This window comes from Peromyscus eremicus, chromosome 22 (assembly GCF_949786415.1).
Source record: "Peromyscus eremicus chromosome 22, PerEre_H2_v1, whole genome shotgun sequence".
Classification (NCBI taxonomy): domain Eukaryota; kingdom Metazoa; phylum Chordata; class Mammalia; order Rodentia; family Cricetidae; genus Peromyscus; species Peromyscus eremicus.
The window spans coordinates 30,992,455-31,007,843 of record NC_081437.1 but is presented as its reverse complement, the minus strand read 5'-3'; the positions used below and the strand labels follow the sequence as shown (position 1 = coordinate 31,007,843).

General features: G+C 42.9%; 2 protein-coding genes across 5 annotated transcripts in view; one reads left to right on the top strand and one right to left on the bottom strand.

The window, feature by feature from the left end:
* Smc6 (structural maintenance of chromosomes 6) overlaps positions 1–1,381 on the bottom strand; it is a 59,119-nt gene extending 57,738 nt beyond the window's left edge. For 2 of the 4 annotated variants that reach the window (XM_059248611.1, XM_059248614.1), the window contains exon 1: positions 785–1,094. In XM_059248611.1, the coding sequence (XP_059104594.1) occupies positions 785–821 (37 nt within the window). In that variant the 5' untranslated portion in view covers positions 822–1,094. Of the gene's footprint in view, positions 1–665; positions 1,095–1,267 lie in introns of those variants that run through there. The other 2 variants (XM_059248613.1, XM_059248612.1) reach the window with 2 other exon arrangements.
* Positions 1,382–2,311: 930 nt separating this feature from the next.
* Gen1 (GEN1 Holliday junction 5' flap endonuclease) overlaps positions 2,312–15,389 on the top strand; it is a 28,031-nt gene continuing 14,953 nt past the window's right edge. Inside the window, exons 1-4 of the mRNA XM_059248273.1 lie at positions 2,312–6,716; positions 7,925–8,111; positions 11,585–11,761; positions 14,991–15,101. Of these exons, the coding sequence (XP_059104256.1) occupies positions 6,556–6,716; positions 7,925–8,111; positions 11,585–11,761; positions 14,991–15,101 (636 nt within the window). The 5' untranslated portion in view covers positions 2,312–6,555. The remainder of the gene's footprint in view (positions 6,717–7,924; positions 8,112–11,584; positions 11,762–14,990; positions 15,102–15,389) is intronic.

The following is a 15,389-nucleotide window of genomic DNA, read 5'->3' as shown; positions in this document are numbered from 1 at the left end:
GCCTGGAACTCACTATATATACCAAATTTTCCTCTAAGTCTCCATCTCACCTCAGCTCCTACTAAGAACTGAGACAGGCCATGCCCAGCTCAGAAAAATAATTTTTTCTTTGAGACAGGGCCTCGTGTAACCCAAGCTGCCTTCAAGCTTGCAATGCAGCACAGGACCTTTCCATGCTCCTGCCTCCACCTCCTGGATGCTAGGATTACATGCCTGCACCACGACAGAATTTTACGTGTTGCTGAGGACTGAACTCAGGGGTTCTGGGCTTGCTAGGCAAGCAACCTACCATCAGCACTACCTGCCTCAGTTCCCAGGAAAATAATTACGAGTACAGATTTCGACATGAAGAAAAAGATCATTTTCACATGCTAACTGGATGAGTCTAAGAGTTCATCATCCACACCTCCCCTAAAACTAGCTGCTGGCCACTGCATATCAGACATTTTTAAAGAATCCAGCAGCCTTCTAAGAGTCAGGGAATATGGCCTTTTCTAACTTAGAATAGACATCTCAGAAGAGCTCGAGACGCAAGCTTGGTCTTCTTTTTACTCATTAACTATAAAGTTAATAAGTAAAGCAAGTATAAGGTAAGTGCTCACGTAACTTGTCTTCAGGCTTTTAAATGTCAATTCGCTGTTCTTTCTAGGGATCAGGAGTCTTACCTCACGCCCTATTCTCCTGGAGTCCTTTCTCTACCCCTGAGGTCCTGTTTTCTAGCGCTGCCAATCGAGATTTCCCTCCAATTTCCACAGTCACGAAGGGCAAGAAACGCCACCCAAACCTTTCAAACGCGACGATCTACTCTTCGCCTGGACCATCCCCGGGGCGTTTAGGGGAAACTGGATTTAACGACCAGTTCAGATCTCGGCGGCATTTCCAGTCGCCCCCACCCCACCCCACCCCCCAACACGGTGGTGCCTGCGCATGGAGTCCCCCAAGCTCCGACGCCGGCCCTGATCAGCCCCGACCCGACCTCTGCGGCTGCCCGCCAACGCCCGGGCCGCCTGGGGACGCGCGAGGGCGGGCCGGGCGCCCACGGCCAAGTTTCCCCGATGCGGAGAGCGGGTGTCCCCCGGCCGAGGGCGCGAAGGTCCCCCACCCCCACCCCACTCCCCTGCGGCCCGCGCGCGCGCAGGCCCGACCCCTCAGCACCCGCAGCCCGCAGCTTCCAGGAGGGCCGAGGGCGGGCGGCCAGGCGAGCGGGCGGCCGAGGCACGGGGGGCTGCCGGGGCGTGGAGCGAGGAAGCGCGCGCCCTCACTCTACCTCCAACAAGTCGCGGTCGCCCCGGGGAAAGGAGTCGGCGCGGCTGTCACGACGCGAAGGCCAACCTCACGGCGTCCGACCTCGGCTCCCGCTCGCCAGCCCCGCCGCCCTCCCCGCCCCGCCCGGCCCGCACCGCCAAGCTGGGCGCACCCGCGCCCGAGAAGCAGGAGGCGGGAGCCCCGCAGCCAGGCGCCCGCCGCGGGACGGTCCGCGCCTGCGCCCCGCCCCTCCCCGCCCCCGGGACTCCGCCCGCGCCTGCGCGCCGCCGGCCTCTCGCGCCGCTCTGGTGGGCCAGAGGGAACCGGAAGTGCGCTCAGCGGGCGGGAGGTTGGGGCGGGGGGGGGGGGGGAGGGTGTGGGGGGGGCGGCGAAGAGCAGAGGAAGCGGAGAGGCACGCGATCCCTCAGCGGCGGAGCTAGACGGAGGGGGAGGAGGGTGGGAAGAGCTCCCGGCGCCCTGGCAACAGGTCTACGCATGCGTCCGCCGGGCCGCTGGCAAGAGGTTGGGGGGGGAGCGGGGGGAGAGAAACCGCGAGAAAGGGAGGGGCGGGGAGGACGGTCGATGGGGAGGAAAGGAAACGGTTTCCCGGAAGGGGCGGGACTAGTGTCAAGGGCGCTGGATTCGAAATTGAGGCCCGTGGCTTAGTGCCGGGGAAGGCCGCGAGAGGCTGTTTGTTTTGTTTTTGTTTTGTTTCTGGGTTTTTGTTTTGTTTTCTTCGTTTTAACGTTGACTTGAGGGGATCGGGGGCTCGAGGGCGGCGGTACTTAGTAGACTCCAGGCCAGACTGGTCAATGACCAGGAGTGTTCCCTCCCCAGCCGCGAGGAGGGGCTGTCCCGGTAAGTCCCGCGGGACCGGCTGCGGCCGCCCGCCCGCCTGCCCGGTGCTCGCACAGGCTTCTAGAACAGGGGCGGGAGGGCGAGCCCGTCCGCAGCCGCCCTGCAGGCTCCCCCGCGGCCCTTCCCGAGGACGCCCCCACGCTGTCCGGGTGACCTTCCCCGGTGCCCTTTTACACACCGCTCTGCATTAAGGGTTGCAACTGGAAAAAGTTTTCTTGCCGCAGGCACTTCCGTGTGCCTCTGGGGTTGTGCGTGTGATCCTCTCTCCCCCTCGCCGCTCCACCCTAGAGGGTGGACATCGCCTTAAATCAACGGCAGTTAGAGTTGTTCTTGGGCCTTCTCCATTCACGTCTCGACCCGATGTTAGCCATCCGTCCCGTCTTTACACAACTTCACATCCGTATGCCCGCCTGGCCAAGGAAACTCGCTGTGCCACAGCTTTCCCTCCTGTATCGGGGGGGCGGGAAATGGCATTGACTGTCACCCCAGTCTCGGTTTGCCCATGCCCAACCTTGGTGTACAACCTCAGGTCTCCGCTTAATGAAGTGAATTCCTTCGTTCAAAGTCACCGTTCACTTCATAGTCATATGTTGTGTCCTTTATCACGGACTAGTGAAAAGTGTGACTTAGCCGAAGACTGAAATGTGGGACCGAATCATCCCCGTTAGTAACTGAGAAACATCCTCTGGCAGTGCTATCGTCCTATTAAAATGCTGACTTTGTCCCTCTACAACCTCACTCTACCAAGATATTTAAATCCACAACCTCATCGCTATCGTATCTACAGCACCCAAGCACATTCCTAATAAATGCTAGTGGGTAAATTAAATATGGGTCTTAAACTCATCAAATTAAATTCATATGGCAGGATAACGGAAAGAAATTTCGAACAGCACGACTTGGTGAAATTATGTTACATCCCATGCAGATACAGTCCCACACGATGAAAGTTTATACTGTTTGCCAAACTTTATACGAAAACTTAGTTGACTAAATGGGAATTTGGAAATTTAACCACTTCCTGTCCCTTCTTTAAGCTTTGACAGAGCAGAAATTTTGTCTTAATACGACGTGTTTTTGCATAAATCAAGCTATTGACTTCTTTTTTATGTTCTTTACATTTGATTCATTAGTGGAATTAGCAAGGGTCTGTGTTTTTCTCACCTCGTTCAGTTTTATAATTAACCAATAGAAACTTAATAGCTTTTAAGGAAGCTTTAGGAGCATAAATGGATTTATGGGCACCATATGGTTACTTCAAAGGATCTGGTTTTTTGTTTTAACTTGAAGTAGATTCTTCAGCCCTTTGTTAATGAAGAAACTTTTCTAGCAAGCCATAATCTGGATATTCCTGCTACTAAAATTGATCTTGAGAGTCAAAGGATGTTAGAATCTCGTCATTTATCTGGTTTAATGTGTTTCATTTTCTAGAAAGGCTCATTGTCTCTCTAAGGTTATACAGTTGATCACTAGTATATCCAAAACCCGAATCCTAGCCTTATGGACTCCAAATTCAGTGCTCTTTCCACCAAACAAGATACATTGAAGCTATTATAAGTTATACAACTATTTGCTATTTATTCTGACTTTGTTGACTCTTTCCTTGTTACACAACTAACTCTTAAAAATTAGAAATATGTTAGGAGACACATTTATGTTGATCGCATCATGAGAGGACAGCAGTAGTTATAACATTATAAGAGGTTTGAATAGAGACTCATGAATTTATATAGTTTTGGAGGATTTAATAGATGTAGTATTTTTAAGTTTTACTTAATGCTAATCTTTCTTCAAGGATGGAATATGACCTAATCAAGAACTGTCTTTACTGTCTTTTAGTGTAGTTATATATCTTGAACACTTCCATTTGGTCTGTTTTTGGAGTTTCACAAGCTTTTAGAATCTTTAACTATTTTCATGTAATATCACCTCAGAGATGGTGGTACTGGTACTAAGAGCACATAGAGAGTGAGAGCACAATGTATGGTGGCTTAATTTAATGATTCTGAATTAACAGCTTTCTTAAAACAGGTTGTGTGTACTTTTTAATACACTATAATGGGCGTTCTTCATAGACAATATGGATTTTTAAACTTAGATTGTAGAATTAGAGAAAATCCTAAAATAGTATTTTTAAAATATAGCCAATAATAGCACATGACTTTAATCCCAGCACTCTGGAGGCAGAGCCAAGCAGATCTCTGTGAGTTCAAGGCCAGTCTGGTCTACATACTGAGTTCAGGACAACTAGAGCTACATAGTGAGACCCTGTCTCAAAATCAAAAAAATATGTATACATGTGTATAGTAGATATAAACATATTATAAATGTAATTGCGCATATAGATGTTACACTTGCAATACATAATTTTGCAATAACTCAATGTTTATATTTCCTTATAAAATAGCCACCATAAATGGATGAAAACAGTATTTTAATGATTTGGTTTTTTCAATGTGATTACTCAGGCTGTAATGGAGAGAAAAACTGTATACAAATGGGAAGAAATAAAAAGAAGCTGGGAATCTTATTACAGACTTAAAACTGTATATAGCAGAATTAGTGAAGTGTTGTTAGAAATGGGGGATTAAGAAGGCATTTTGTAGACACAAAATGTACTGATCACTTGGCTGTTGGAGAACAAAGCTTAAGCAAGCATACTAGGTAAACACTAAGACTGAGACAGTTTTAAGGAGAGGTTTAAAGATTAAATGTAGCTGGAGTTTTCCTGCCTGGCCTACAGTCAGGACAAATCTCTGTCACCTGCCAGTCCCACAGCCGCTCAGACCCAACCAAGTAAACACATAGACACTTATATTATTTACGAACTGTATGGCTGTGGCAGGCTTCTTGCTAACTGTTCTTATATCTTAAATTAATCCATTTCTATAAATCTATACCTTGCCACGTGGCTCGTGGCTTACCGGCATCTTCACATGCTATTTGTCATGGCGGCGGCTGGCAGTGTCTCCTTCCGCCTTCCTGTTCTTTCTTTTCTCTTCTCTGTTAGTCCCACCTATACTTCCTGCCTAGCCACTGGCCAATCAGTGTTTTATTTATTGACCAATCAGAGCAATTTGACATACAGACCATCCCACAGCGATTAAAGATGGGATTAAAGAGTTTGGTAAAAACCAGACAATTCCAGTACCTGGGAGCTGAGCCAAAAGCACAGGTTGCAGACCAGTGTACCCAGCCAGACCCTGTCAGAAACAAACAGAGAAGACAGGTGGGTACCATACATCCAGCAAGAAGGAAATAAGTAGGCTGAGTAGTCACTTCAAAGAATATAGCTAATGATAGGGGTTAATAATGTTAGAGGTCAGGCTAGCAAATAAAAGTTCTAATTCTTGTGGCTACTTCTAGTTCTTTTAATATCCCTTAGTGTAGTTCTGATCTATACTTTTTGTAGTTTTATCTAGTGGATGCTTGATGGCTTTATAGGAAATTCAAGAAGCTCTAATAGAAATTTATTGTAAGTTCCTAAGAGGCACCAAGGGTGACAGTTATAGTCTATATTGTTTTGGGGACCTCTTGGACTCTCCTGACCAACAAGGTCTGGCAGTAGGATTTTTGTGAGCCTGTTTTATGGGGGGACACTCACTCCAATTGGTGTGACTTTAATTAATACATATATATGTAAACATATGCATTATATTTCATATGTAATTTTAAGTAGCCACAAAATGATTCCTTATCATTATTTAAGACATCTTTAGTGTTTTTTATTCCTCCTTTTAAAATGAGTCTTTTCAGATATCCAGTGTGAGTCACAAATAAAAGCAAAAATATAGAGAATTTCATCCTCAAATTATTATTTGGTGTTAATGTGTTCTGATGGCTAATACTCGACAAATCTCATTTACCTTCATAATAATGTCTTAGGAAATATATATGCCTCTGCTCTTTCCAGGATTAGGTACAACTTTTCACATTAACTCAGTCTGTTGCCACAGTGTTACAGCCAGTAGAATTTGTTGAGGTATAGTAAAATTAGCGCTGGCCTACTATTAACTTCTTAATACTTTGTGTTCACTCTGTGTGTTTATCTTTGTAAAGTAATCTAACCGTGTATGTTTATGCACTTCACAAAAATGAGTGCACAAAATAACACTCGTGGTAGGACTGGCCACATTATAAAATCAAGATTCAGAAAACAGATAATTATATACAACAGCCTTTCCAGCAATGGTTTTCTTTGCCTCTGTGTGAAATTTGATAGAGTAGACTTTCTGAATGTACTTTTAGAAGAAAAGACTGGAATTTTTATTCATAAGGTTTCTGCATATAAATAATGGCCTTTTGGTTTAATATACTTTTGCCTTCTACCTTGGGTTTTTAGGCTGGATTAAGGTCATTGAGGGTTTTTGTTTTGTTTGTTTCTTTAGCTGTTTGCCTGCTCCCATGTTCCTTGATTAAGTGTGTTTCGGATAACAGCAGATAATCGCCAGGATGGGAGTGAATGACCTGTGGCAGGTTTTGGAGCCTATAAAGCAGCATATCCACTTGCAGGACCTCAGTGGGAAAACCATTGCGGTTGACTTGAGTCTCTGGGTGTGCGAGGCACAGACAGTGAAGAAAATGATGGGAACTGTCATGAAGCCCCACCTCAGGTATGGTAAAGGGTCTGTGACTGTAGATGAGTGATTGTGTAGCCAGTCTTGGCATCCTGGCTTTGTTTCCACCTTTGTTTAATTGTCTTTTATTTGAGATTTTAAGATATATTTAACATCTTGATCTACTGCTGTGGAATAATCCTTTTCTACACTATGAATCTATTACTTTCATTGGTTAATAAAAAGCTGACAGACTGGTAGCTGGGCACGAAGTTATGTGGGAAAGCCAAACAAAGAATGATGGGAAGAAGCAGGGTGGAGTCCAGGGAGACACCAGCCAGCCAGCCAGTTACCTAGCCAGCCACCAAGCAAGCGAGACATGTAAAAAATGAGGTAACAAGCCATGAGTCACATGACAAAGCATAAATAGAAATATGGGTTAAGTGTAAGAGTTAGCTGGTAACAAGCCTGAGCTATCAGCTGAGCATTTATAATTTACATTTAACCTCTGAGTCGGTTATTTGGGACAGGAAACGTCCATTTACAGTCTACCATTTTATAGCAATGACCTAAATATGCATCTCCTACTCCAAGCTTCAAGCTCACATAACTATCTTCACTACATGCTTCAGGTACTAAAAGCCAGAAACTGAGAGGCCATTATCTTCCTCTTTTATCTCTCATCTGTAGTCCATCAGTAATTCTTGTTCATTCAGCTTTCAAAATACCTATGTGTTCACAAATTTCTCTTGATGTCCAGGGACACCACATCAGCCTGTGCCAACCTCATGTCTTATCTGTATCTGCTGCTGGAATGGCATTTTTATACCCTTCGCCTGCTCGTAGCCTTTCTCTCCAAACCAGTTGGCAGTATGGATAGTGAGAAATCACCCATGCTTAAAAATGTCAAGTACTTGCCCATTTTCCTTAAAATAAGATCTTAATATAGCCGGTGAAACGGTTCAGTAAGTAAATACACTTGCTACCAGGCCTGACAGCCCTAGTGTGATCCTTAGAACCCACATGGTGGGACAGTAGAACCACTTCCTGCAAGTTGTCCTTTAACCTCCATGCAAGTATGGAGGTGTTCTCGTGCCCACTCAAATATACCACTCATGAATGCGTGTGCGCACACGCATGTGTTTGAAAATGTTATTGTACATAACATTTTTTTGTATTAGCCTGGTGTTAAACCTTTTTTCATACTGCTATTTGGACTTGTTATCAATATGATGATTAATACATCACTCATTTTTATATTTCAGAAACCTGTTTTTTCGAATTTCATATTTAACTCAAATGAATGTCAAACTGGTGTTTGTAATGGAAGGGGAGCCACCAAAGCTCAAAGCTGATGTCATGAGCAAGAGGACTCAGACTCGTTATGGGCCTTCTGGAAAAACATGCTCTCAGAAAACAGGGAGATCACATTTTAAGTCAGTCTTACGAGAGGTGAGCATTTGGATTCAACGAGTAATTCTTGTTTGAATTAAAGAGTAAATTTTATAAACTTACGCTTGTTAACCATGTTAATGGTCACAGGGGCAGAGTTTATGTTAGAGTAAAACAGACCTGAAACCAAGTTTTAGCATGAGCATTTAGAAATTATGAGATAACTTAATTTGCATTTTAATTCTGAGTGAAATAGGAATAGTAATACTCTGCAGTGATTTTAAATGCTTTAAAAATGTGTCTACAGTAAATAATCCATGGTAGGAACTGAACTGTCTTTCCTTTTAACTCCAGTGGTTTTAGAATGCATGAGAGCCATAAGTTGTTGGCTGCTTTGATCAAGGTTATGGGTATAAACATAAATAGGAGGCAGCTTGATAACGTGTCCATTTAATAAAGTAGGTTCTGTGCCAGTGACCTCTCTAGTTATGGGCCTCTACCAGAACTACAGTACCAGAAGCTTTTATGGAAAGGACCTCAAATTCATCAGAAATCATTGTCCTCTTAGCAGTCACTAAGAGTCACTATTGTACCAGTAAGTACCTCTTGCCTACAAGTTGGTATTGTAGCATGCAAAGTCTAAGGAAGACTGTAACAGGTGGGCTTTATCCCCCAGCTGTATGCATGGGCACTCCTGGCACTTGAAGGCTACCCAGCAGGACTTAGGGGATTTCGTTTCTTACGGTATCTTGCTATATAGCCTAGGCTGCCCTAGAACTAGCTAGATAGCTTAGAGTGGTCCTAAATTCATGATCCTCCCTCATCACGTTAGATTTTTTTTTTATTTTAATTAAAATGTAATTACATTACTTTCTCCCTCCAAGTCCTCTCTCTCCAACTCCTTCCATACACTCTTCTCATATTGATAGCCTCTTTTACTTTATTAGTGTGTGTGTGTGTGTGTGTGTGTGTGTGTGTGTGTGTGTGTGTCTGTCTGTCTGTCTATCTGTCTGTCTGTCTGTGTGTACACGAGCACAGCTTTAGGGCTGACTACTTTGTATGAGATAGCCAACTAGAGAACTCATCTCTGGAAGAGGCTAATTCTCCCTCTCTGGTCAGTCATTAGTTGCCTGTAGTTCTTTGTCTAGGCGTGGGACCCATAAGGTTCCCCCCATTTGAGTTAACATGTCTATTGATAGTGTCAATGTTCCAGTCTGGTTTATGCTGCCATTCCTAGGAGGCGCTTTTACAGCCAACTTCCTGGTATATTTTTAAGGAGTTGTAGTGTATAAATAATTTTATTGTTGACATTTCACAACACATCACAGACATGGTTCCCTGTTGTTGCTTTCCATTCAAAATTATAACTTAGAGTGTTTATGTAACATGTATGGGGCTGTGAATTATTCTTATGAGTGTATATCATCACATTTTAACTTTCCTTCATTATACATGAAATTATGAACTTTCTCACTGTGTAACTTTTTCTTACCATTTGAGATTTTAAATAAAATTATTCAAACTAGAATTGACAAATTAAAGTTCTAGAATGATTTTTTTTTAACTCTTGGAAATACTTTCCTACAGGTGTGAGAGCAATCTTGATGCTCACAAAAGAACTCTGGATGTTTTCTTACATAGAAGCAAAAATATTTCATATAATCCAATCATGGTTAGTCCTAGCACTTGGGAGGCAGGAGGATGTCTACAAGTTTAAGGCCAACCAGGGCTACATAGTGAAACCTTGTGTTTAAAAATCATGAAAGTTGGGTATTTAATGTGATGATGTATTTTAGAAGACAGTGCATAAGATAATGATTCCTGAACTGCCATTTTCGGATCTTAAGTGTTTTAAATAATTTCCAATTTCTGAGTAGTCAAATTTAATGACTTAGTAGTTGAAGTAAACACCTGTACTGGGGTCTAACAGTTTCCTGTAAAATTAGTTCCTGGAAATATCTATGAGTCTCATCCTTAGAACATTAAAAAGACTGTATCTTTATCTATGCCTTTTTAAGGGAATTGCTCTATTCCTACTTCTGTATCACAATCACTATGGTGCCTATAGGCATTTCGTGTCGATTCAGCGTTGCTTACCTATCACCCATTTTCATATTTCTGCACTCCCAGTAGGTCAAAAAATACAAATTAATCCTCCTTCAACACCAAACCCATCCAATAGAAGTAGAGGAAAATTGCAACCAGCCATATCATAGCTTGTGTGCCGCTGCTACGAAAGGAGTTGTGAATGTAAGTGGCACACAAAGCTGAAATAACTTTGCCTAGTGTGAAAAGATCATCCCTAACTAGGGTAAAAAGAGAAGACATGCTTGTTGCAAAAATGTTTTCCCCTAGTCACTGCACCAGAGTCTTGCGACTGTTGGCTTCAGGCTACATCTGGCAGCAAATGATTCAAGATTAAAGATTCTGGGTAAGAGGTGTTATTTCTGTCAGTCTGTCGAAAGTGCATTGCAGAGCCTCTTGTCTCCATATTCAGCATTCCTCGATTTGGAAAGAACCATAAATGGCAAGGAACGTGAACTGCTATAGTTCGTGTGGCTAAACTGTAGGCTGCTCACGAAATCAAAGCTATAACCCAAAGAAAACTCACAGTGGGTTATTTATGCATCATGAAAGGATAAAATCACCTTGCACAGGTATCTGATTTCCTAGGAGACTGTACGTAGCTTTGTGAGAGTTTTCATACTGTTGTATGACACTCTTCCTTGGGAAATGCTACCAGGTAGGGACTATGACAGCCTAAGCATACCACCAGAACCCAGTTTATGAGCCAGACTTTTGTTGGGATTACTTGCAGGAACATGGGTATGGGGGCACTTGGAGGAGCAGGCACAACTGTGTCACCAAAACTCCATCCCACATAGGCAGCAGCTGGTGAAAGCTGGAACCCAGAGTGCACTGCACAACCTGCTGCAGTTCAGGAGGTGTGAGAGTGTCCTCTCCAGGTGGCTCAGTTTCTGAGTGTCCTGGAGGTAGTTCAGCAGGGTCTGCTTCCAGGTGGCCAAGCACTCTGTCTCTGTGTGTGTCTCTGTCATTTTTGAGTGTCTTGGCTGATCTAAGAAGGTTGTTCAGTAGTCCTTACTACTTACCTATGCTTGGAAGGGAGGGGCCTAGTGTCAGTGGTCAGGTGAGGGACTTCCTGAACCCTCAGAGGTGTTTATTTGCTGATCTGAGCTTGTTGATCTTCCCTGCGAGAAAGAATGTTTTCACTCCCTCTAAAACATACTGTGTCATCCCAACCGTAATACTGTAGAAGTCTCAGTATTTTAGTGTTGCTTTCTGCAAGGTAACACTTTAAAACTGAAATAGGCATAACCATATTGTTATTTTAATTATCTCACCTAAAAGGCGAACAATCCTTTCTTAATACCATCAATTACTCAGTGTCCAAATTTCCAAGTGTTTCTTCAATACCATATTTTTTTAAATACCCAAAAGACTACTGATATTTTGAATGTAGAAGTAACGTAAAAACTGGAAATTCAGTGTCTTGCACCTGCTCTTTGTTTCAGTGCCTAACAATGCTAGAGTGCCTAGGAATCCCCTGGGTCCAGGCTGCTGGGGAAGCTGAAGCCATGTGTGCTTACCTTAATGCCAGTGGCCATGTGGATGGTTGCCTCACCAACGATGGTGACGCTTTCCTGTATGGAGCCCAGACTGTTTACAGGAATTTCACTATGAACGCAAAGGTACTTCTTCTCTTTCTCTCTTGGTCTCTGTTTATACAGTACATTTTTAAAGAGCAGGACTGAAATAATATGTGAAAAATGCTCCCATGATGCCTGACAAATGGTTACTGCTACATAAAATGTTTACTAATTAAAAATATCATTGCTATATATTTAAAGGAGCGAGAAAACATTTTGAAAGTTTTCACCATAAATGTGTGTGTGTGTGTGTGTGTGTGTGTGTGTGTGTGTGTGTGTGTATTTAGATTTAAATTTTTTAATGATTTGTATGTATGGGGTGGGGAGTATGTGCAGTTACAAGTGTAAGCGCTGAATCCACCTGAAGCTGGAGTTACAGGCGTCTGTGAGCCGCCTGACGTGGTGCGTGGAATGAAACTCAGATGCTCTTCAAGAGTAGTATGAGTAACCACTAAGCTATCTTTCCAATCCTGTAAATAAGGATTTAGAGGTGATGGCGATAATAAAGCTGATTATCTATTAAAAAATAAAAAACAGTTTTAAAAAGCATCGTGATCCAGCAAAGTGGCTTAATGAATAAAGGCTTTTCACTGGAGTTTGAGTCCCAGAACCCACATCGTGGAAGAAGAGACTTCCACAAGTTGTTCTTTGAGTTCCACTCACACACCACGGCATACACATACCCGTACCAATGAATGAGATAATTAATTTTTTAATTAAAGCATTGCCAAATAGTTTATTCTCTTCAAAATGTGAATTTCTCACTAACGTAGCACAGAATTATGTGTGAATGCATTGTTTTGTCCCAGAACTTCTAGTTTTGGTATTTAATACTCAAAACACCTCCAAGTGTACGAGGAGAGGACAGGAAATTCTTTGTTGTGGTATTAGTAACTATGAAAATTAGCAAACCAAACGCTTGTAGGGGAATGTTTAAATGTTTCCCAGTTATGATTCCTAGTTGGGGATTCTTGCCAATAAAAACATTTTTATTGCAGCAATCACGGGGAAGGAGACTAGGTAGTCTCCACCTCAGCATTTGGTATGTTAGTACCAGCAAGGCTAAGCTTCATGCCATTTCTCTCCAAACACTAGGAGGTTCCTACAAGAAGTGCTGTCACAGAGTTTGTGTGGTGCAATACGAAGCAGTCATGTAAAAGTGTGTCTTAGAGCTAATGGTGCACACCTTTAATCCCAGCACAGTGTATGCAGGGCAGGAGGATCTCTGTGAGCTGCAGTCAGCCTAGTTTACATAGCAAATTCAGTGAAACCCTGTTGGGGAAGATGTGTTACTGACATAAAAAAGATACCCAGGCACATTACTGGGGGAAACGTTGCAAAACAGTATTTTTATATATCTCTGCCTTTATTAAAAATAAAGTTAATAGCCAGGTGGTGGTGCCCATCTTTAATCCCAACACTCGGGAGAGAGAGGCAGGTGGATCTCAGTGAATTCGAGGCCAGCCTGGTCTACACAGGGAGTTCCAGGGCAGCCAGGGCTGTTACACAAATAAACTCTGTCTCAAAAAAAAAAATTGTTAATAGTAAATATTAATAATGAATGTCAGAGAAAAGGATTATTTTTAGAAGAATGTATACTAAGGTACTAATAATTAACTTTAAGTAATACAATTATAGTGAATGTTTATTTTCAACAGTATACACCATACATTGTACTTTTTAGACACCAAAAACAACAGAGAGAAAAAGAAATTGCCCACCATGAAGGTTTTTTCTAATTTAAATGTAGTATTTTTGGCAATTTTTGAGAACTTTATATATGAGTTCAATGTATTTCCATCATATTTCCCACCTACTCCTTGCAGATCTAATTTCCAGCCCCACCCAGTGTGCTTTCTGTTGCTATAATAAACAACACAACCGAAAGCGACTGGGGAGGAAAGGGTTGATTGACTTACACTTCCAGGTCACTGTCATCACTGAAGGAAGGCAATACAGAAATCTGGAGGCAAGAGCTGATGCGGAGGGCATGGAGGAGTGCTGTTTTCTGGCTTGCTCAGCTTGCTTTTTTGTACAACCCAGGAAAACTTGCACAGAGATGGCACTACGCACAGTGGGCTGGGTCCTCCAACATCAGTCATTAATCAAGAAAGTGCCCCTAATGACTTGCCTACATACCAATCTTATGGAAATATTTTCTTGATTGAGAACCCCTCTTTCTAGATGCCTCTAGCTTGTGTCGTTGACAAAAAACAAAAACAAAACAACAAAAATCCAGCACACCCTCCCAAATTCACATTCTTTATTTTATTTTATTATTTTTTATAGTCTATGGTTCCAATTTGTAACGCCCATATACTATTGGATATGAGGCTATCCACTTACAGCATGGGCAACCCACTAGAGTTAACCCCCTTAAAGAAAATTGACTCTCCACCCATAGAAGCCATCAGCTGTCAACAGTTCCTCAGCTAGGGCTGGGGGGCTCCTAAACCTCTTCCTGCTCAGTGCTGAAATCTTAACTGCCTTGATCTTTGGCAGGCACACACAGCTGCTATGAGTTCATGAATGCAGTGGTTCAGTCATGTCCAGAAGTCACACTTTGGCTCCTGTCCTCCCAGCCTTTAGCTTTACAATCTTTCTGCCCACTCTTCCACCATGATCCCTGAGCCCTGGGGAAAGGAAATGTGATGTGCATGTCTGAACACTGTTCATATACTTACTCTCTGCACATAACACCCACTGCTTCTCTAATGACGTCTGAGAACTGTAATCTATGGGTATAGAGATGCAAATTTAGAGGGCAGTTTGATGCTATGTCCATTTAGCAAAATAATAGTAGTAGGTTCACCCCTGGGGCCTATGAGCTCCCCAAGCATGGGTTCTTGGCCAGATATCCAGTACTAAGCATGCATTGCCTCTTGTAGAGTGGTCCTTAAATCCAATCATAAAGCAGTTTTTTACACTCATAACCTATGACAGTCATTCCACTATTGAACCCAGGGCAAATCTTGCCATGCTGGTCATTATTTTAGCTCACAGGGTTCACAGCTGAGTTAGATTGTTGATGACTTTTCCTTCTCCACAGCAGCAGGCACAGCACCTTCTGGTACTTTGAAACACAGCCAATAAGGAAGAAATTTCAGTATCACTTTATTCATCTATTGAAATGTCACGTTCTGTAGATATTGTTGTGATCAGGATGATTTTCTTGTTCCAAGTTTTTAGAAAAAGACTTTAAATGACAACTCATTCTTTCTACTGTTTAACATAAAACACTTTGAAGATGAAACCTCTGTGCTCTTTTTAGGATCCACATGTTGACTGTTACACAGTATCATCTATCAAGAGTAAGCTGGGCTTGGATCGCGATGCCCTGGTTGGACTGGCGGTGCTTCTTGGGTGTGATTATCTTCCAAAGGCAAGCTGAGCTCATCATGTCTTTTTAAGTATTTTGGATGCTTCACATGGTTTGTGTGTGTATGTACATTGTATAGGTATATAACTATGAATTCACTTGAAGTATAGTCCATTCACTAACATAGATAATCAGCAGGACTGATGAGATGATTGACTGGGGAAAGTACGGCTATGCAGGCCTTACATCCTGAGGTCTGTACCTGGGATGCACGTAACGATGAAAGGAAAAAAACTAAGTCCATGGAATTGTCCTCTGACCTTCCACAAGTGCCATGGCTCATATGCTCAC